The sequence below is a fragment of the Aspergillus fischeri genome, genomic scaffold (genome assembly GCF_000149645.3).
Source record: "Aspergillus fischeri NRRL 181 1099437636247 genomic scaffold, whole genome shotgun sequence".
NCBI lineage: Eukaryota > Fungi > Ascomycota > Eurotiomycetes > Eurotiales > Aspergillaceae > Aspergillus > Aspergillus fischeri.
Window position 1 is genome coordinate 2,535,936 of NW_001509772.1, and position 19,587 is coordinate 2,555,522.

Consider the following 19,587-nt stretch of genomic DNA (forward strand, 5'->3'; position numbering starts at 1 on the left):
GGTATGTGCGCGGGTGTGACGCCATTGATCTTGACTCCTTGGGATTTGGCCCATCGCATGAAGTCAGTATGCTGTTTACCTAGCTTTGTATGTGCCATTGTTCGAGTATTATGTCCTACGGGATGGTGTCGGTTTACATGTTTGCTTCTGGCTGTTGCTTTGAACAGCAGAACTTGTTGCGCGACGCGTAAGTCACGTGATTCTTGCCTTACAATTATGGCGTGTAATACTCCGTAGTCTACTGATGCGTTACCTACTCCTGAACCCGATCCGTTGTCCATTGATATCAGCAAGGCTTCTAAATTGTTCCTCACTCAAAAATGGATCAATGAGTATTGATATAGCCTTAATTCGTAAGTGGTTTCCGGCGCCTTTCTCACACGATGCGAGCTTCCGCAGTTGGCCATGCGGAACTTGGATGATTCCGGCTGAACATGAGTGGATGGTACTCTGTATATCACAATCGTGACGGAAGATTGGTCTTTGAGTACCGTCAACAATATGTTGATCAACCTCATTGCAGACAGTCCGGGTATGGTAGGTGCCTACTGGCCGGATTGACCAGGAGCAACCTCGGAAGTCGTACAACCCGGGTCGTAGTCTCATTTTCCACCGCATGCAAGACTGAACCATGTTACCTGAACTTGCGTTCGAAGCGATCGTCCAGACGGTCCAAGTTACGAACAAGTGGAAAAGGCGAGCTTCGACGGTGGCATGATTGAAGTTGAGAGATCATTTCACTGAAGGCTCAGCTATTGGGCCGTAACGCGTAAGATCTGACCGGTAAGAGCCTAAAGTTCTTCGGGAATCCCGTCTGAATCTCCGAGAGGAAGACGGTCATTCCAGCTTCCTTGAAGATCTTCTTGAACTTCTCATCGGTCCTGGTGACGCTGCTGTCCACCTCATCGAACATGTCCTCCCCGTTGATATCCGTAGATTGGTTCTCCTTGACCACCATAATGCCAGTCTCTGTCAAGGCGGCCCGGCATCGTTTCACATATTCAAGCAATTGCGCATCCGTCAGATGTCCCACGCACCACTGCGTCCAGATCAAATCGTACTTCTTCTCCGGATACCAGTTCTCAAGCCCCACAGTGTAGATATCCCCGACAATACCATCCTTCTTCAGGGAGCCGTTGTGCACGACCTCGGTGAACTTCGCGACCGGTTCCACCACATCCACAACCTCGCAGACCTGACTGAGGAACCCTTCCGTTATCCGTCCGACTCCTGCACCACAGTCCACCCCCAGCTTGAGCTTGCCTTCTGTGTTGCAGGATGGTAAAAGCCGACGCACTTTGGCCAAGAAGGCCCGCGATCCTCGTAGGTCGATGCGGGAATACCACGGATAATCGCCGAGCATGGCCAGCATGCCGTTGGAGGTAGCAGGGACATCGTTCCAATACTTCAACGAGGCCGCGTGATCGATCTTGGAATCCGGAGCCGACTCAGGCTGTTCCTTCGAGCATTCAGGCTTTGCTGATACTGTAGGGGACGACATGATTGGTCAATTGGTGAAGTTGTTCGAATGTCTCTCCTCGGCCGTTCTCAAGAAGCAAAAATGCTGGTGGGATTATCAGTCACGTGATTATCATCACTTCCACGTAATTTGGATTGGCAGCAACCAACCTGTGCGTTCGACCTGGATCGAAATACGTGCTGGCATTCTAGGTAGATACTTGCTTGTATTATCCTTGTCCGAGTTACGTGAGAGGTGTTCTCTCTGTGTTTTAACACTACTGCTATGTATGGGTCCAGTCGCAGACAATCTGCTAAGACATATATTCCTCCGACTGCTTGGTAGATCCCGAACGGAAAGCTTGTGCAGGATATTTGTGGTCCTACTTTACCTACACCTCTGAAACGACGATGGACTATAGAGGCTGTTCATATATACTCTAGCAGTACGGTATATCACTTCAAAAAATGCGATGGAACCTTCTCAAAAACAGAAATGGCCTCCTCTAATCGCTTCTCATACGCCTCCAGCTCCTCACTATCCTGATCTTCCACGTCCTGGCCCGATTCGTCACCAGCTTGGTTCTCATTCTTCAATTCCAATTCCGCTTCGTCTGTTTCCGCACCTCTAACTGTGCTCATTGATAAGACATCACGGTACAAACCCATTGAAAATGGCAGCTTCACGCTATCCGCACCCTTGTCCACCTTGACAAATCGAGCATCTAGTAGACGGTACTGAGCAGCCCAAACATGCTGCTCGGTCAGTTCCATAGTCATCTCCCAGGAGTTGCCTTCGCCGAGAGTCAAAAACCCGCCCACGGGTACGCTTGAGAGCGCACCGACGAGGGCACCCGACACCCCTGCGGATATCTTACTGGAGTTATGGCGAGAGACCATTGTACGCGCGTCTTCGAGGAGATACAGTCCAGTCAGCATCCAGATCTTCGGACGACGTGCAAACTTGAAGTTCAGGACGTAGGCACTCCGAGCGGCTGACAGCCATAGTTTGAGCTTCTCCTGCGCCTTGGGGTTACTCAGGACAGACGTTGCCAGGAATTCTTCAGGACTAGGCCATGTGAGGACGCATAATGGATGCCGCGGAGGGATCAGGAAACGTACTCCTTCAGGATTATTCGCGCTCCCTTTTTCGCTACCACGATGCGCTCGGAGTCCTTATTCCAAGCGAGAGTGAGATCGATGATGTCCCCACCGCTAAGGCTGACGCCCGGTGTCAGGCGAGAGCGTCCGTGGAAGATCACGTTGGACACCTTGCTGACATAGGCATGCTCCTGGAGTGCTTCCTGGCTATCGAGGAAGTTAGACGATGACTGTACCGGAGAGTAGGGGCACATACCTCAGTAATTCGTGGGTATAATGTCTTGCAACCAGTGGTTCCCAGTATTGTTCCAGGACCAGCGACCCGAGGGTAAGCGCCTCGGGCCTTTCACCCATACCATACAGATAGAACGAGGAGTCATCACCAGCATTCATCCTGACATACGATGTCGTTGTTGAACTGTTTGAAATCACAAACGGTTTTTAAATAAATAGTCGCCCAGTAGCACTGCCAACCGATCTCACATACGTTAAGCGCCGAGGGGTCACGGAGTCGACACACGGGACGGACCGACACTTCAAATGGAGACGTCTAAGCCAGACGAATTTTTATCGAATCTTGTCGCCTGATGGGTGCTGGGGTCGATTATCATCTACTGGCTGGGATTTGCTGCGGTGGCTGAGACGGCGTCTCGCCTTGATCCCGATGTAGTAGCGCTTGACGAAATGGGCACCTATAAGCACTGGAGCCGTCCGGCGCCTGTGCCCTGACAATGCCATTGTGATATATGTGTTTCTATGATGGATTTCGATTAATTTTTGAATATATGTGGAGGATCGTTCTTCCCGGAAGAGTACCGGGGCGACCTGGATATTGCCTGGCAGGAACTGCAGCGATGTCGCCCACGTATTTCGCGACCAAACCCCAGGTTAAGGCAGAGTACCTGCGTCGTTCTGCGGTTTATTCCGTCGTCGAAGACATCACGGTACAATCCCGTTGAAAGTAGCAGCTTGACACCATCCACCCCATCCCTGCCTGCTTTGATGAAATGAGCATCTAGCAAGTGGTAACTGAGCAGCCCAAACATGTTGCTCCACTACCTCCATGGATACCTCCCATAACCTACCTTTTCCAAGGCTTAGAGACATACTAAGCGGTACGCTGGATAGCGCACCTATTATAGACAAGGAGATGCTAGTTGATACTTCTGCGCCCTGGCCACAGGATGCGATAGCGTGTGTATCTTCCAACAAGTAGAGTCCTGTAAGAAGCCAAACTTTTGGGTGACGCGCAAACTTGGCTTTCATCATGTAGTCACTGTGAGCTATGGATAGCCTAGTCTTAAGCTTTTCTTGCACCTTTTAGGTTGTTGAGGACCAAGGTGATGAGAAATTCCTCAGGCCTGGCCGATGCATCGGCTGTGTTTCATCATATAGTTGAGGAATAACATATTTCTTCAGGACTACTCAAGTTCCCTTCTTAGCAAATACCAATCTTTGGAAATCCTTGCTCCAGGCTAGACCAAGCTCAACAATATCTACTGTATTGATGCCCACAGACGGCGCAAGGCGAGAAGTTCTATGAAGCTTCATATCTGTCAAGTTATTTATATGAGCATACTCTTGTAATATTTTTAGACTATTATACCATCCAGAAGACCCAGAAATGGGAATTCATGGATCTACCTCAGCATAGGGTGAGTGTAATGGCGCGCAACCAACGGTTGCTAGTACCTTTCGAGTACCAAGGAACCTAGAGTAAGAGCTTCGGGCTTCTCTCCGACGTCATAAAGATAGAACGAAGTGTCGTCACTGTAGGTCAACACTGTCTATGCTGGCAAAATCTTGTTTGTCATATGGTGAACCAACAGAATGACTAGAGTCGGATATATCAGTCAAGAGCTCTGCTTTGAGGGAAAGCAACCACGGTATTAGCTGGCTAGAATGCTGCGAGTTGATGCCTATTATATCTTGCTTCCTTCGTCTAATTGGCAGTAATGCTTCTATTTTGAGTTATCTCGGTAGCGCTGAGCAGGACAGGGATATATGCGTGTGAAGCGCTCACCATGATTTTGTTTTTTACCCACTATCATGATATGAGCTCGCCCATTAACTCCATGACTGGCTATTTTTCTACACAGCCATGGTACGAATCCCGATAAGTAATCGCCGCAACTCAAAGTGGAAATTGCCCAGTATATCCGTCATGATCGGCGGTTAACCAGCGTCTATACTATAACTATATGATTTGGCTGTCTAAATCCTATGATTAGCGCCTGCTGTATCACTGCGTTATTGGTAGCCAATTACATACATTCAATCACGCTATCGTCCATAAATCGCAAGGACAGTAGATATCGTACTACTTAGGGTCATTCTGGCCAAGAGTTGATCTATTTCTATGGAAGGGTGTTCAAGGCCGGCACTTTGCGGCATATCATTACACAGTCTGTCAATTATCTCATTCCTTTCGCTGCATGATGCGCATATTAGGGCTCCTTTTCACAACCACACGAACAGGACATGCTTGCTGAATGTGATGCTTTATATACCCACATAGATAATCCCACAAGTGAGCCGAAAAGTATTTATGAGGTTCAGGAGGATTATAGTTTTACTAAGAGAAATGGCCGGCTCGGCGCCATTGACGAAACTCTATTTCTATGATTAGAATGAACTGCTAGTTCTCACCAAGCTATTCAATTCCCCTATTTCTATTACTGTGTGTTCGGAACCAGAGATACAATTCTCCGTTAAGGCGAAGGCTTGGCGATGGTAGATCGCCGGCAGCTCGACACGTGACAGTAGCCTAGCCTATTCAATGATTTCTTATTTATTAGACATCTGAATAAGGAGCATACTTTTAATGACTTCTTTAAATTCCTTATGTATTTTCCCACATCGCAACAGCGGGAGTTTTAAGGTTGAAAGGTCCTTTTTATGATTAATAGCTACTTTCTGCAGCTCTTTGATGACCTGATTTAGAGTATTAAATTTATGGCGAAGTTCATGAATAGTTCTTTTAGTGGATTTAAAGCTTTTAAGGACTTAGTAAAGAGATCTGCTAGCTTGAAAAGCAAATCCAGCCAGGGCAGCCAAACTAGAAGTCAATCCAATAGCCTCAGCCATACATGCACCTAGGTTGGATCATTTGGTCCACTCACATGGCAGAATATGTGCCATTCCACGCGTGAACTTTTGGTTGGATTAATAGCCACACCTATTAGTATCTACTAGGTGCTGAGCAAGGACCTCCTCTTCAACAGCTGTGAGTTATAGCTATTAGCGCGTGTCTCTGCGCGTGGTTTGATTCTACATAGCTAATGACAAAGTGTCTCTCTAGACACCCTAAAAACCCTAGCAGCTGCTGCTTTTGATCTAAATTATCCCTTTTTATATGCTGATATGGCCATCTGTATTCGATTCTCTTTGGATAACGGCATTTTTAATAATAGTAGCAAAGAAATAACGTGTAGACCAGAAGGCTTCAAAATTCAATGATTGAGGCGGTGAAACGGCGGTTCGGTGCTTGATTACGTTAATCAGCAAGGAACAATCGATTTTATCAGCCTCGATCTGGATTATAAAGATTCTGACGAAGTTAGCAAAGGATTCTCGATAGCTGCAGGCCAGATTGTGTGGTATTTGCTGTCGGCGAAGTCCTCAGCATCGTTGGTCCATAAGCATCCAGCTGCTCAGAGAGAAATAGCGCTATATCCCGTTCGAAGGCGCCTTGGATGTAACTATAGAAGACGTAAGTTAGAATAAATCAAACGGATCTTTGCTACGGGGAAACTTGCACTTTCCCTGAGACTTTATCCCAAAGGATTGCGCTCAGAGCTTTAAAAGCAATAGTGACTTTTGCTTCTGATATACTCACTGTTTGATAGCACAAACAGATGTTAGTATGTAAGCACAGCGAGAGTAATCAGGATAAGCACATACAGATATGCGTCCTGGAATGCGTTGCGAATTTGCTCTCTTTCCTACCGCGGGAGCTCCCAGAAGAGACCTCCGTGGGAAATTTTACATCTTCAGTGTAGCGGACGAGGGACACCAGGGAGCTCACCGATAACAAACTAGTGTATCTTACCATCTGGCATAAAGGCGTGGCGATTCCCGGAGGGCTGTGTATCCTCCATGTATTCGATGAGCCCTGGGGAGTACTTACAATCGTGGAGAGTCGGGAGCTTGTGGGCCATAACACCGACTCTCACGCAGGTAGTGGCCCCATAAGTCCCCTCGGCAGCTCATTCAGTGTCCTCACAAGGGATCTCCGTGTAGACTTTGAAAATAGCTTTATTGCCGGAGTACTCGAGGGTTCCACACTTGAATCTTGCACAGGCGAGAGGGAATTCCTCCACTGTCTGCGCTTCTTCCTGGGTGTACGAATCGGAGCCTTCGTTGAGCTTCCAAATCACTTTCCACGAAGAAGACAGGGAATGGAGGTCGTTCTCTAGGAAACTTAGGGTTAGGTTGCGCCAGTGCATATAGGAGAAAAACGTGAATTGAGACATGAAGTCAGTGGGTGTACTTCGATAATAGGCGGAGTCTTTAAGAAAGATTCAAGTAAAACTCAAGAAGAGTCAAGAGGGACAGAAACAAAGACGGGGTTAAATGTCCCACAGGTAGACGCAGCTCCTACAACAAACAGTAATCATTATGATTTTCCCCGGTGCTTTGACGGGCTTATCAACGGGTTTACAAGTTCATCAGACATGAATTGACCCAACCTAGCGAGCGCTTTATCGTACCGAAAAACCTCTCTATTTACTTCATTAGGTGATGGGGGTGCAGCTTCGACACCATTAGTGCGATGCAATACCCAAAAAAGCAAAATTCTCACCTCAGGGCTGCTTAATACAACCGAATCGGTAGCCGTGTGGCTCTATACAAAGCCAGTATATCAAGGATTCTGCTGTCATGGCTGCGACTGAGCATGCTGGATATAGCCGGGCGCTCATTTCGGACACGGTCAGTAAGCCACCACCACTGGACATCTCCTCGGCCGAGAAGGTCCAGCCACAGCATGAAAAGCAAAAGTGCTCGCTCGTCTTTTGCGTACAGAAGTGACCGATAGGCGACGGTCGCCGTTGGTCCAAATCCTAGCAGTTTATTCATGTCGTCGACGTTTAGGGTCTCCTTCTGGAGCATTGGAATGATGAGTTGTAAGGGAAAGTAATACGGGTTGTCCAGTGAGGAAGAACCCGGAGCAACATCGTATAGGTCATAGAGCAGCGATGGTAATGTGAAAGATTCATCTTTCAGATGGGCCAGATTGCTTCTTTGACAATGGGTGCTGACTGAGGCTCCTAGTGTGTTGTCCTTTAGGCGCCAAAAGCTGTGTTCAACGTTTTGATGTAGGATTTTCTTGAGGTGCCCAAGGCCTATCTGTACAGTGAACCAGTTGAGTGAATTCCCTGTCTCTATGGCTGATGATTCAAGCACCCATGGCCTGTACGCCGTCGTCTTGTCAAAGGCAAAAGACACTATGTTAAGCAGGAGCGAACAAGCATAAATCCAGTCAACGTTCTGGGCTCCGATCTGATAGTTCCCCAGCTGCTCCCCGAGAAGTTGGGCTGCGGCCTGAGTATGCAACCAGGAGGCCCTTCGATGCGCGATAGTTGATGTTTGACAATGTTGAAGATGTCGAGCAGACAGTGCAAGAAGTGCATGCATCAGATACGGAGTGGAGGCGCACTGGGGCAGAACGAATCGGTCGAATAGGTCTCTGCCGACTGGGGATCCCAGTGACGCATCCAGGCAACTCGGAAGATGTTGCATGAGATATGTACTCTCTGTTATAGAGTGGTGGCGACTGTCGCTATGCTCTAGCCCTGGATAACCGTTGGCCATCAACCCATCACCCATCGCGAGAGGCGGAGCCACTGTCAGTATATGGGGCTCGAAGTCGTTGACATATATGCAAGAGAAACGGCGCGCTGCGCATCTGCCACAAACAGGGCGCTGCTCGTCGCATTTCACGCGACTTCTTTTGCATATTTGACAGCCATTTCGAGATTTTATGTGGGATCTTCGGGGCAACTTGGATTGCGTTGGCTTCTTAGGAGCAGCTGTGAGCCGGAACCGAGCCGTTCCTGGAGTTGCGGGCATTGCACCATGCTGAGGTTGAGGAGAGAATGTGTTCAAGCAGGTTGGAGGATCTTGATAAGCTCCAGACTAATTCCAGACTAATCTAGTTTGGTGTAAGTGGCGTCCGAAAGAGGAAATTATCGTATCCAGTGGGGCGGTTGGCGCGACAGCGTATCGATAGAGAATATATATAATCTTCCGACTGCTTCAGGTCTCCCTTGGTATCCTTCTCATATTAATCACTGCGTCCATATTCTCACTCGATCCTTCACGCACAATGGTCAATGTTGCTGTGGCTGGAGGTACTGGCGGTGTCGGTCGGACGATTTTGGATATCCTCAGTACTACCGACAAGCACCAGGCATTTGTACTCTCACGGAAGGTAAGCTATACAGGTCTCTGGGGCACGGGAAGTATATAGTAATGTTTTTAGTATATTGAGAACGACAACAATGTCCTCCAGGTTGACTACAACGACATTGACCAGCTTGTTGCCGTTCTGGAGACGAAGAACATCCACACTGTCATCTGCTGTTTTGCCGTTGAAGGTAGTTCCCTTGCTGACTCCCAACTGAATCTTATCCAAGCGGCTGCCCGGTCCAAGGCCACTCGACGCTTTGTGCCCACGGCATATGCTATCCCGTACCCACAGGAGTACGTTTCACTTCTCCTCAAGTTTTAACTGCCGTCACACTGAGAATTCCAGGGCTCTTCAAGTCTTGCCTCAACTCAAGGACTACTTCAACGCAATTGAGCTGCTGAAGGAATCCGGCTTGCAATGGACGGTCTTCCTAAACGGTATCTTCCTTGATTACTTCGGACCTCCGGAGCTCAAGTCCCACTTGAAGCCAAATGTGTTCGTGCTTGACATGAAAAACCGTGTTGCTGCGATCCCTGGAAATGGCAACGTCCCCGTTTCCTTCACATACAGTTACGACCTTGCAAGATTTGTGGTCGCCGCACTAGATTTAGAAGAGTGGCAGGAAGAGAGCCGAGTAGTGGGAGATACGCTGACTTGGCATGAGTTTGTCGCGCTAGCAGAAGAGATCCGCGGTCAGTGTCTCTATCCCTGAGGTCTTTCATGGCTTGCTGATTGTAAAAGGACGCCCCTTTGAGACTCACTATGATAGCGTCGAAAAGCTGAAGACATTTGAAATCACCGAGCTGCCAGGCCACCGAGCTCTATACAGCCATTTCCCAAAGAAGGCATTTCAGTGGTTCATGTCAATTTTTGAGCTGTTCACCACTGATAGAACGTCCTGTATTGAGTGGAGTGGTTCTTTGAATGAACGTTTTCCAGAAATTCAGCCTCTCACTGTGCGCCAGATGCTGATGCAATATTGGGGTAATAACTGAGTGGAGCGATGCGATCTGCTCATTTAGTCCAATGAGGTGGGAAATAATTTGCCTAACATTCTCCCGACATGTTCTTTTAACAGGCCCATATCTGACTAACTAGGTGATAGGGCTACCCTCTTTTCAAAAGCCTTTATAAAGAGATATTTAGTAGAAGGATTGGGGGCTTGGAAGAAGAAGGGTGTTTAAAGAAAATCCTTAACATGCCTAAGCAAGCAATCCTAGTAGTAAAATTTATGATACTTATAGGCTCCTTAGGTAATTTAGAGCTATTAATAGTAGGGAAATAGATTAGGTGAGTACTGAGATCTTTAGGCATACAGAGGTTGAGAGAGGGCTTAGGAACCCCTAGACACAGACCTGGGTGGAGCCAAGCCCCCCAGCTGAAGTGCATATTAAAGGCAAAAAATGTATGTAATATAAAGCTGCTAAGCAGGCAGTGTGAGTACTATGTAGTCCTACATAGCTATAGGTTCCATGAGTGGCTGAGACAATGTATGAGTAAATCTAAAATCTGAAATCTAAAATCTAAGATGCTAAATCAGAGAACATACGGAGTAGAAGCCCCAACTGTGTTATACTTAATTGATTGCTGCCTGAAGTGATCATTGTGGCTGTGTTAACAGACTGAGACATAGCTAATGAGAGGTGTTAATGTGGGCCTAAGACAGCTTCATTAGGTGAGTCTGGGTGATTATGGGTGATTGTGCGAGACTTCTCACCACGTTTATTCTGCACTCACCTAAGCTCATCCAGGTTATGCAACTAAAAGCAGCATCATGCGACCGTGGCAGCCACCAACCTTTTGACTGCGTTGAAGCCACACGCCGGCCGGTTAGTAGTTGGGTGGGTGACCACCAGCGAATCCCGGCTGTTGTATGTTTTGCTTTTTTCCATCTGTATTTTGCTTTTCATACCTTGATAAGTCTTCCACCACCTTTACATTAATTGTTAATGAGACTGAAATGAAGTGTTCTCTGTACCATAGTCTACAGATTATGACTAATCAGCTTTAAGCCACGATGCAAAGGAAATTGTGCACCACTAACAGTGTTCCCTCGCCTGTAGCGCGTGATGACTTCTGCATGAGATGCAGTATGTCACAATGTGGCTGTCTGGCTTTGCTGGCGAGGCTGAGTTGATTATGTCAAGGCTAGCCACCGTGGAGTACAGGCCCACATATTAAGAATAAGATAACACTCCCATCCCTACTCTGGCCTAGGACACTTATCAAGAAAAGTCATTAACGCCCCCGCGAGATGTCCTTTACAGTGTCTGCACCGGTCTTTTGAAGACCAATCACCGCATCGAGAAGAGACTTGCAACATTCTATCAGCTTTATTCTTCCGACCATCGATCCTGGCGGAATCAACAAGGCCACTGGGGTATTTGGTTGCAATACCTTTGTCTCCTGCATCGTCGCCGCTTCCAATAGCGTGTTACTCATGTCTTGCACCATGTCCTCCATCTGAAGGAGCAATACTCCAAAATCCTGTTCCGGTACAATGTCCCGCGCCGTGTCCTCCATCTCTAGGAGTATTGCTTGAGAATCCTCTTCTGGCGCCATGTCTTGCACCATGTCCCCCATCTCAAGGAGTGTTGCTTCCGGATCATGTTCTGGAATTGACGTCTCCGTCGCCGATGGGCTCAACGGCCTGACGATGGTGGTAGTCTCGTTGGACGACATTTGGAGAGAATATGTCGCTGTATACGAGTGAGTACGTTGAAGGTATGAGTAAAGAATAGCGTGTTCTGAAAGTTGAGCGCAATTGCTTGGAGGAGAAATGTAAACCTGCAATATATGCCCGGGTGAGGGCATGCGGCTCAGCAAGCTCTCAACTTTGCCCTGAATATCCTAAGATCTCGCTGAGCGTTTGTGAGAACACCTTGCTGAACTGCAACCTGGGATAGTCTTATTGGCTGAATGGAAAACATATCCGAATGAGGATGCAACTAGCCGCGAGCGAAACGGCCGTTTCCAATAAGAATATCTCACAACTTTATAAGAGCGAGATAGTAGTGCAATAAGGACGTAATGTCGTGGCCCTCAGGACTCGCACTCCTAATCTCAGTTTATTCTTATCTACTTGAAACAGTATAGGCGCAGAATCAAAGCCATTCATGAATGAATACCATTGTGTACCCTGCGGCGCCTATGATTTTTGCTGCACTGACCAGCAATGGTCAAGAATCGGCGGCCCATCAAGGCGAAGTTTGTGTATGGATCTATAACCAAGGCAACAAGGAGTGAGGCAAGGAGATGCTTTAGTGGATTGATCATGGCCTCTGATTGCCGATGAGATCAATGTCTGACTCTTCTCTCCAATGATTCGTCAAGTAGATGCGTTGATGAAACACTGAACATGTTTGGGCGGCTATTTCAATGCGTCATTTTGACTGCGCCACAAGACCACCAAGCGAGTGAAATCTGGAGCAAAAGTAAGCAATATGTTTATGACAGAAATATTCTCTATATAATATGTCAGCTGCTGAGTTTATTTCTGTCTGATAATAGGAATGGATGGAGGAATTAAAAGAGCAGTGCTTGAGCCTGTCGTTGCAATAATGTTATGCCAGGGGCAATTGCTCTATATTGGCATTCATCGTGATAGGAAATGACAAATCCGACATGGCCGGACACGTATCCATCACTGCGCCTGTCAGCCTTATATGCTGGGTGGCTGTGGCTATGTATAGACGCATCCTTGTCACAGCGGCTAGGCAGCATTTACAATGGAGATATAATCGGCGGGTTTGAGTGCCGAACAAAGAACGGGTAGGTGAGTGAAATTTCACCAGAATGAAGAGTAGCGCTGAATTGTCGCCCATTGACCAGTCTCTTGATGTTTGCCTCCTCGAATCGCCCGTTCTTCTCGAGCGCCAGGAGAACAATGTCACTCGTCTTTGGGAAAGTGGTATTCAGTACAATGAACGGTGCTTTCGGCTCTACTTCGACTACTATCTAGAGCAATGCAGGATTGCGTTTCAGTCTGGTCGAGGCCATCTGCCAATCAGGACGCATCAACATATAATTAACATTGCCAACCGCATGCAGTCCGGATGCACACGCTCCACAGTTAAAGACTTTATCGAAGAAAATCAATGGACCGGCGAACAGACGTCGGACGAGGCCATAGATGCTTCAATGAATCTGGCAGCCCGGCTGCTTCTTATGCTTGACGTGAGTGAATTCCCGAATGCATATTCTGGTCAGAAGAAGCTGCTATGGTCGGAAGGATTGCTGCAGGAGTTTGTCAAGGAGACACTCACGGAATCAATACCCCCTGCACCATGATAGGATCAGGTTCAGCAGAGCCTTCAAAATGTGTAATCTGGACCGCATCGCTGGATTCAGGGTGGAGCTCACATCCAACCTATCTAATCATCTGCGAGTGAGGGATGTTGATAAATCGGTCTCCGTATTCCACTATGCGTCGTTTTTGATGGCAGACAAACAGTATATCTATCCTTATTCTACGTCCCTTTGCTCACTACATTCTAACAGCATGAAATCCTAATAGAACATCAATCTTTTCAGCAGGCCCCGTGGACGAGACGCTGGCCACATTAGCCCTTCTTTTCCCAATTCGCGACAAGAAAGCGAAAGATGGGACAAAAAGCAAGACGAACCTCATGAATTGGACAGTAATGTTGGACGGTGTGGGATAGGACAGACGAATTGGGGAATTTATATGTTGGCATGAGCGGCTTGTTATATTCAAAACCGAGTTCGACGACTCCAAGCCATCGACCATCACACAGTGGTGGAATGATAGCTGGGAAGGGGGCCAGTAGTATGCTATATGGTCTGCTATTGCATTCACTGCTCTGTTTGGTCTGGCACAGAGCATTGAGGGTGCATTGCAAGTGTATAAGGCATATAACACCTGATCCAACAGTTGCACATAGAAGGAAGAACGGTTGCAGTGATTGTAGCAGTCAAGGTGATAGAAATTCTATTGGCAATTGCACTTTGGCAAGATAAATAACATAGCGTTGAGCCAGCGCGACGTATCTGTATGATCAAGCCACTGCCTGTGCCTTGACCCGCTCGGCAACCGAATAGATGCCCACGCGCCCATACACATCCTTGTACTTCTGCCGGACGTAGTCATCCACCGAGATGGGCGCATACTTTTCGTCCTCCGGCCTCGCGCGACACGACTCAACGCACCGGATCACAAAGTCCGGATTCCCATTGTAGTTGAACGGGATGGAGTACCGGTCTACGTCCGACCGGTTGATCACCCGGTGCACGTTGGACAGGTACTCATCATTCGTCCACTGCTGGAACAGATTCCCCAGGTTCACCACATACGCCCCCTCGATCGGTGGCGCAGGGTAATACGACTGCGTCTCCTCGTCCCACACCTCCAGCCCGGGGACATCCCCCTGTAGCAGCAGCGTAATGACGCCAAAGTCGCGGTGGGCGCCGATACCGCGCTGCAGCGGGTCAGCGTCGGCCGGCTGGGGAGGGTAATGGAGCAGCTTGTAGAAGGCCATGGGTTCCGTGCAGAACTCGTCGAAGTAGGACTCGTCGTAGCCTAGGGACACGCCGATGGCTTGCAGGGCTTTCTCGGTGAGGGCGGTTACTTGGTTGAGGTAGTCCATGCAGGTGTCGCGGAAGTGTGGGCCCAGCGACTCGGGCCAGAGGTTCGGTCCATGGGCGAACTTCTTGGAGACGACTTGCGGGTGGTCTGGGGGCAGGTCCTGGGCGACGTAGTAGCCTTCTTTCAAGTCGGGCTTGGTGTCCTTTTCGATCATCTGACCGTACATGACTTCGTAGCCGCGGTTGTGGTCGTTTTGGGCTGGGAATATTAGGTAAGTCTAGAAGTTCGAGGGGCAAGGGGAGGGAATACATTTGTCGAGTTTCATCTTTTCCTCCAGGGGAAGGGCGAAAAACTCCTTGGACAGCTTGAACATTTCCTTCTGCAGGCTCAGTGGGATTGGATGGTTGATGATCTGAAAGAATCCCAGTGTGCGGCAGGCATCTCCAATGGCCTCGGTGCAATTCTTCTTGCGCTCCGGATCACCAGAGAGGAAATCACTAAAGTCAACGATTGGAGGAGAGGGCATGATGTCTGTGAAAACTCCTGATCTCTTGAAACTACACAGCGATGGATTGATATCGAGTGATTGAGGCGAACGTCCTGCCGCTTATATAGCTATCTACTCATCATACTCCCTCGTCTTCAGATGATACTTGCTCCGCGAGCGGATTCGTGGCCCGAATCGATAAAACACCCACGGCAATGGCGCCATCGCCAGAGCCACGAATCCCAGCAGACTCGTTGCCCACGATGTCCCCAGGGAATGATACAAAGACGTCGAGAAGAGGGGAAAGACGGCCCCAAACAGGGAACGCAGCACGGCATTGGCCGCCAAAGCACTCGCCCCAAACGAGCCGTAGCAGTCTGTCAGATATGACGTGATCCCCAGGAAGAGCAGGATGAGGCCAAACCCAAAGGGCACACCGGCGACGATGCCGGAGATCCAATGGGTAGGCGGCGATGCCGTCCAGGCAAACCAGAACAAGCTGACGGGGATTAGCCAGGAGATGACGATCAAATGTGGGAGGCGAGCCTCCGGCTGAGGACCTCCCAGGCGTCGCACGTAGATGCCATGGATTCGATTGACATATGGCGAGATCAGGGTGGCGATGGCCATGCCGACGCATATCCCCAAAAAGGAAAGCCCTGCAATACTGGGGGACCAGCCTCGGGTTTCCCGGTAGACAACAGGATAGGCCGTGAAATCCAGATAGAGTATACCGTAGACAAGAGCCATATACAGGGAAAGCAAGAACAGGATGGGCTCCGTGAAGAGCATCAGCCAGGGCCGCGTGAGCGTCGTGTACAGCATCTCCTTGACGGAGGGTTGATTGGCTGGGGAATAGCCCGGCATGCATCGTCTTTTGTCCATCAGCAGCTTGGGGGGATATGTCTCGGGAAGAAACACCGTCATGGCAACGTAGCAGACACCACTGAGGATCAGCACCACCCAGAAATTCCACCTCCATGACGTGTACTGACAGATGAAACCCCCCACTGTGGGTGCAATGACGGGGCCCAGGAAGCTGGCCGCGGAGAAGAGGGCCAGCGGCACAGACCGATTATCCTGCGGCCAGATATCGGTGATGGACCCGCCAGAGTTAGTCACCGTGGGAGATCCAAAGAACCCTGAAAAAAAGCGAAAAACGATCATCGACGCGACGTTGGGAGCTAGAGCACATCCAATCTGGAACAGGACGAATAGCACCAGAACGAGCCGGAAGATCGTATTGCGACCCCTGACCTTACGTCAGCTTATTCCTCTTGTAGAAAACGAAGGAATGCCATGCCTGTACGTACCAGACCTCAGACAGAGGTGCAAACAGCAGGGGCCCGGACGCGAACCCCAATAGGAACGTGGTAACGCCCAGCGTTGCGACTGTTGACGAGCAGCCGTACGCATGTGAAATGGACGGAATGGCGGCTGTGTAGATGCTAGAGCAGAAGGCGATCGTCGCAGTCATCAACACCAGAATCCCAGTACAAATCCCTGTCTCGACGTCAGTATAGGTCCCAAGGACGTTAGATTCTTACTTGCATTTCTTCCCCGCAGACCAGCATCTAGGGTTTTCTTGTTCGTCCAGCTGGACAGGTTGGTCTGTGGAAATGGGTTCTTTTGCTTCAATGTCCGCTCGTGGCGGGAGAAAATTTGCCATGTTCATGGCTGCGATGAATGAACGAGCAAACTGCCGGTCAAGCACTGCGGGTTGAGGCGTGTTTAATGTCCGTTCTGCTGATACCAACGCAGGGATTGATGACGCGATCTGCCCTCCGCGTGGGGTCCATGAGATCCTTTCCTTGATTAATCAAAACATGGATCAGGGACGGTGATGCTTCAATGGTACAACTTCATTATCACTTGGCCTGTGTGAGGCAGGGATTTATGTGCTTTACCTTCCATGTAATTAATACATGCCCAGCACAAGGCCAAGGCGGCTATATAAGACATGGAGCAATTCTTTGTCTTCAAAAGCTTACCCATTATGTGATTATTAATGGTGCTACTTCACCGTAGATTCACCTCACCGTAACCATGTTTGGATAGCTTAGAAAGAGAACCCTGTCATGAGCAAATAATAGTGTCCCATAAATCCATCTGCGATTAACCTGGATTGGCTAGGTTTCTTTCATGGACAAGGTAAAAGCAAGCTTTCGGCAGAGTCTTGGATGTGTTTCTGTACTTTTGATAAGCCATAATAACCAAACTAATGCATATCTAGGCCATTCATATTAAAGAACAGTCTTACGACTTTTACCCATGCAGCATGGGACGGAGTGGCCGAGTAATATCGAAAAGAGGCAATAGTCATACTTGCTCCAGGGAATATCTCCTTACAATGGAAGTGAAGTGATTACTGCTTCACCTCAAGGGATTGATGTACTCTCTCTTCTCTACCTCCTAGCAATCCCTCCCTCATTCCAGCATGGAAATAGGCATCGTTGGCGCCGGTATATCCGGTCTATATACGGCCCTGCTTCTCCAGCGAGAAGGCCACCGAGTCACTCTTTACGAAGCCAGTTCCCGCATTGGCGGACGCATCTACACTCATCGCTTCCAACCCCTTAACCCAAATGAAGATATCTACTTCGAAGTCGGGGCGATGCGTATCCCCCGGTCGACCCTGCATTCGCGTGTGTACCAGTTCATCCGCTACCTCAACACCCACGGTCGCCACGAAGACAAAGTCGAACTCATCCCGTACGTCCTTGAACACCGCAACAACATCGCCTTCATTTGCAACCGCAAGGTGAATGTCGACGACCCGACCCTCGCAGCCGAGTGTGGCCTGCCGGCGGAGTATCAGGGGAAATCCGCAAGACAACTGCTGGGCGAGGCTGTCACCCCGTGGCTGAGCCTGCTTCACAAGGACTTCCAGACTGGGTTTGGACAGCTAATGAAGCTCGACGAGATGTCGTTTCGGACGTACCTGCGCTTCGTAGTTGGGTGGCCGCACGAGGTGATCGACTTCGTCGAACTTATAAACAGTCAGACAAATCAGTACGATCTGAGCTGCACGGAGATCATGATGCAAAATCTTGACTTCCATACCCGAGACTGGAGCACAGTCCGCGGGGGCATGTCGCGTCTCACTGAGAGTGCAGCGAACCTCATCGGCCGGGAGCACATCCACCTCAACGCGCGGGTCGAGTCGATCAAGGAAAACCCAGGCGGACCTATCACACTCTCTACCAGTGCACACTCTGCCGCGTTTGACAAAGTCGTTCTGGCGATCCCTCCGGCAGCCCTGCACAGCATCCTCGAACGCCCTACCTGGTCCTTCATGAAAGAGCAGGCCCTGCGCGGGACGCACTACGAACCTCTCTACAAGATCGGCCTACATTTCCGCACCCGCTTCTGGGAGAAGCTTCCCACCCCTTGTCTCGGCGGACAGAGCGTGACAGACCTCCGCTTCCGCTGGATCGTGTATCCTTCGAATGATATCGGAAGCGCGGGGTCCGGTGTGCTGCTGCTGTACTGCTGGATGAACGATGCGTACCGAATGGCCTCGCTCCCTCGGGACCAGCGCGTGTCTTTAGTGTTACACGATCTGCAGAGGTTCTACGCGGACACAGGCGTCACCATCTCTGACGAATTCATCGATGCGTTTGACGTCTGCTGGAGCCAGGAGTCTGCCACGGGGGATGCAATGTTTCTCCCGGGGCAATTCAGCCGGTTCTATGAGGCTTCCCGCCGCGCAGAGGGCAGTGTCTACTTTGTCGGGGAGCATTTGAGTCGACATCATACCTGGATCGCGGGGGCGGTGGACTCGGCCATCCAGACGGTGGGGGACATGTTGGAGATGAGCGAGATCAGGTCGTTGGGCGAGGAGTACTCCCGGTTGAAGAAAGGGGGCGTCAATGTGCAACGGCCCTGTGGTCAGAAAAGGTGCAGTTATTCGATTCCGCTGCATAATAACGTGCAGTACGTGGAGGATTTGGAGAGTGCATGGATGGCCAAGAGTGCGAGAGCGACGGCAATTTGTTCGAGGACATAGACTGATCTAAGAATGACAAGTAGAAACAGCATGTTTAATTAGGAACATGATATATGATTGCTCAAAAGTCGGTCAACTAAATACTTTGGCCTTAGATGCACTAAGTCTGCTTGATTAAGTTGTCTTCGACTGCTGAAGGTTTATTACTACCTTCATTGACTCAACACTATTACGGAGGTAGTCACTACTATACAGTAGAAATATCAACAGATATCCCTCTTGTTAAGCTAATATACATCCACAATTACAACAGAAGAAAATTATGAAAACGAAAACTGATAAAGGAAAACAGCAGGCGTCATGCCACAGTGCCAGGAACCAGGCTGAAATAAGTGAAATAAGCAGAACAAGCAGAACATCCATCAGCCAACTAAATATATCCATATGGTTAAAGATACTCCATTTGCGCCGTACTCTGATACCCAGGCAATACTTTCTTGGAAGCATGAACATGGAGACTCGCCAGATGCCTGTTCCATGCTCCAAAGCAGAAACCGAGCTAGGCGTTTTTCTCTCGTGTTCCCCTGAGGCTCTCACTGCAGGAACTCACACAATCTAACCTTAGATAAAGCTAG

General features: G+C 49.1%; 8 protein-coding genes across 8 annotated transcripts, besides 1 other annotated feature; 3 read left to right on the forward strand and 5 right to left on the reverse strand.

Moving 5' to 3' along the window:
- Window positions 1-748: 748 nt before the first annotated feature.
- On the reverse strand, window positions 749-1,501 carry NFIA_041150 (N-terminal protein methyltransferase; the record flags this gene model as incomplete). The annotated part of the gene is made up of 1 exon (XM_001266433.1): window positions 749-1,501. The coding sequence occupies one exon, from the start codon at window positions 1,499-1,501 to the stop codon at window positions 749-751; it is 753 nt and encodes a 250-aa protein (XP_001266434.1).
- Window positions 1,502-1,914: 413 nt separating this feature from the next.
- Window positions 1,915-2,952, reverse strand: NFIA_041160 (uncharacterized protein; the record flags this gene model as incomplete). Its single annotated transcript, XM_001266434.1, has 3 exons — window positions 1,915-2,527; window positions 2,581-2,766; window positions 2,816-2,952. 3 exons carry the CDS (start codon window positions 2,950-2,952, stop codon window positions 1,915-1,917), a joined length of 936 nt encoding a protein of 311 aa, XP_001266435.1.
- Window positions 2,953-6,767: 3,815 nt separating this feature from the next.
- On the reverse strand, window positions 6,768-7,671 carry NFIA_041170 (uncharacterized protein; the record flags this gene model as incomplete). The annotated part of the gene is made up of 2 exons (XM_001266435.1): window positions 6,768-7,069; window positions 7,452-7,671. 2 exons carry the CDS (start codon window positions 7,669-7,671, stop codon window positions 6,768-6,770), a joined length of 522 nt encoding a protein of 173 aa, XP_001266436.1.
- A 1,216-nt stretch (window positions 7,672-8,887) lies between these two features.
- On the forward strand, window positions 8,888-9,683 carry NFIA_041180 (NmrA-like family protein; the record flags this gene model as incomplete). Its single annotated transcript, XM_001266436.1, has 3 exons — window positions 8,888-8,992; window positions 9,044-9,264; window positions 9,317-9,683. The coding sequence occupies 3 exons, from the start codon at window positions 8,888-8,890 to the stop codon at window positions 9,681-9,683; spliced, it is 693 nt and encodes a 230-aa protein (XP_001266437.1).
- A 786-nt stretch (window positions 9,684-10,469) lies between these two features.
- Window positions 10,470-10,495: a microsatellite.
- Window positions 10,496-11,209: 714 nt separating this feature from the next.
- NFIA_041190 (uncharacterized protein) lies at window positions 11,210-11,653 on the reverse strand (the record flags this gene model as incomplete). Its single annotated transcript, XM_001266437.1, has 2 exons — window positions 11,210-11,284; window positions 11,369-11,653. The coding sequence occupies 2 exons, from the start codon at window positions 11,651-11,653 to the stop codon at window positions 11,210-11,212; spliced, it is 360 nt and encodes a 119-aa protein (XP_001266438.1).
- Window positions 11,654-12,766: 1,113 nt separating this feature from the next.
- Window positions 12,767-13,261, forward strand: NFIA_041200 (uncharacterized protein; the record flags this gene model as incomplete). The annotated part of the gene is made up of 1 exon (XM_001266438.1): window positions 12,767-13,261. The coding sequence occupies one exon, from the start codon at window positions 12,767-12,769 to the stop codon at window positions 13,259-13,261; it is 495 nt and encodes a 164-aa protein (XP_001266439.1).
- A 728-nt stretch (window positions 13,262-13,989) lies between these two features.
- Window positions 13,990-16,480, reverse strand: NFIA_041210 (putative MFS transporter; the record flags this gene model as incomplete). Its single annotated transcript, XM_001266439.1, has 4 exons — window positions 13,990-14,774; window positions 14,826-15,073; window positions 15,149-16,255; window positions 16,317-16,480. 4 exons carry the CDS (start codon window positions 16,478-16,480, stop codon window positions 13,990-13,992), a joined length of 2,304 nt encoding a protein of 767 aa, XP_001266440.1.
- Window positions 16,481-17,440: 960 nt separating this feature from the next.
- Window positions 17,441-19,012, forward strand: NFIA_041220 (flavin monoamine oxidase family protein; the record flags this gene model as incomplete). Its single annotated transcript, XM_001266440.1, has 1 exon — window positions 17,441-19,012. The coding sequence occupies one exon, from the start codon at window positions 17,441-17,443 to the stop codon at window positions 19,010-19,012; it is 1,572 nt and encodes a 523-aa protein (XP_001266441.1).
- Window positions 19,013-19,587: the final 575 nt, after the last annotated feature.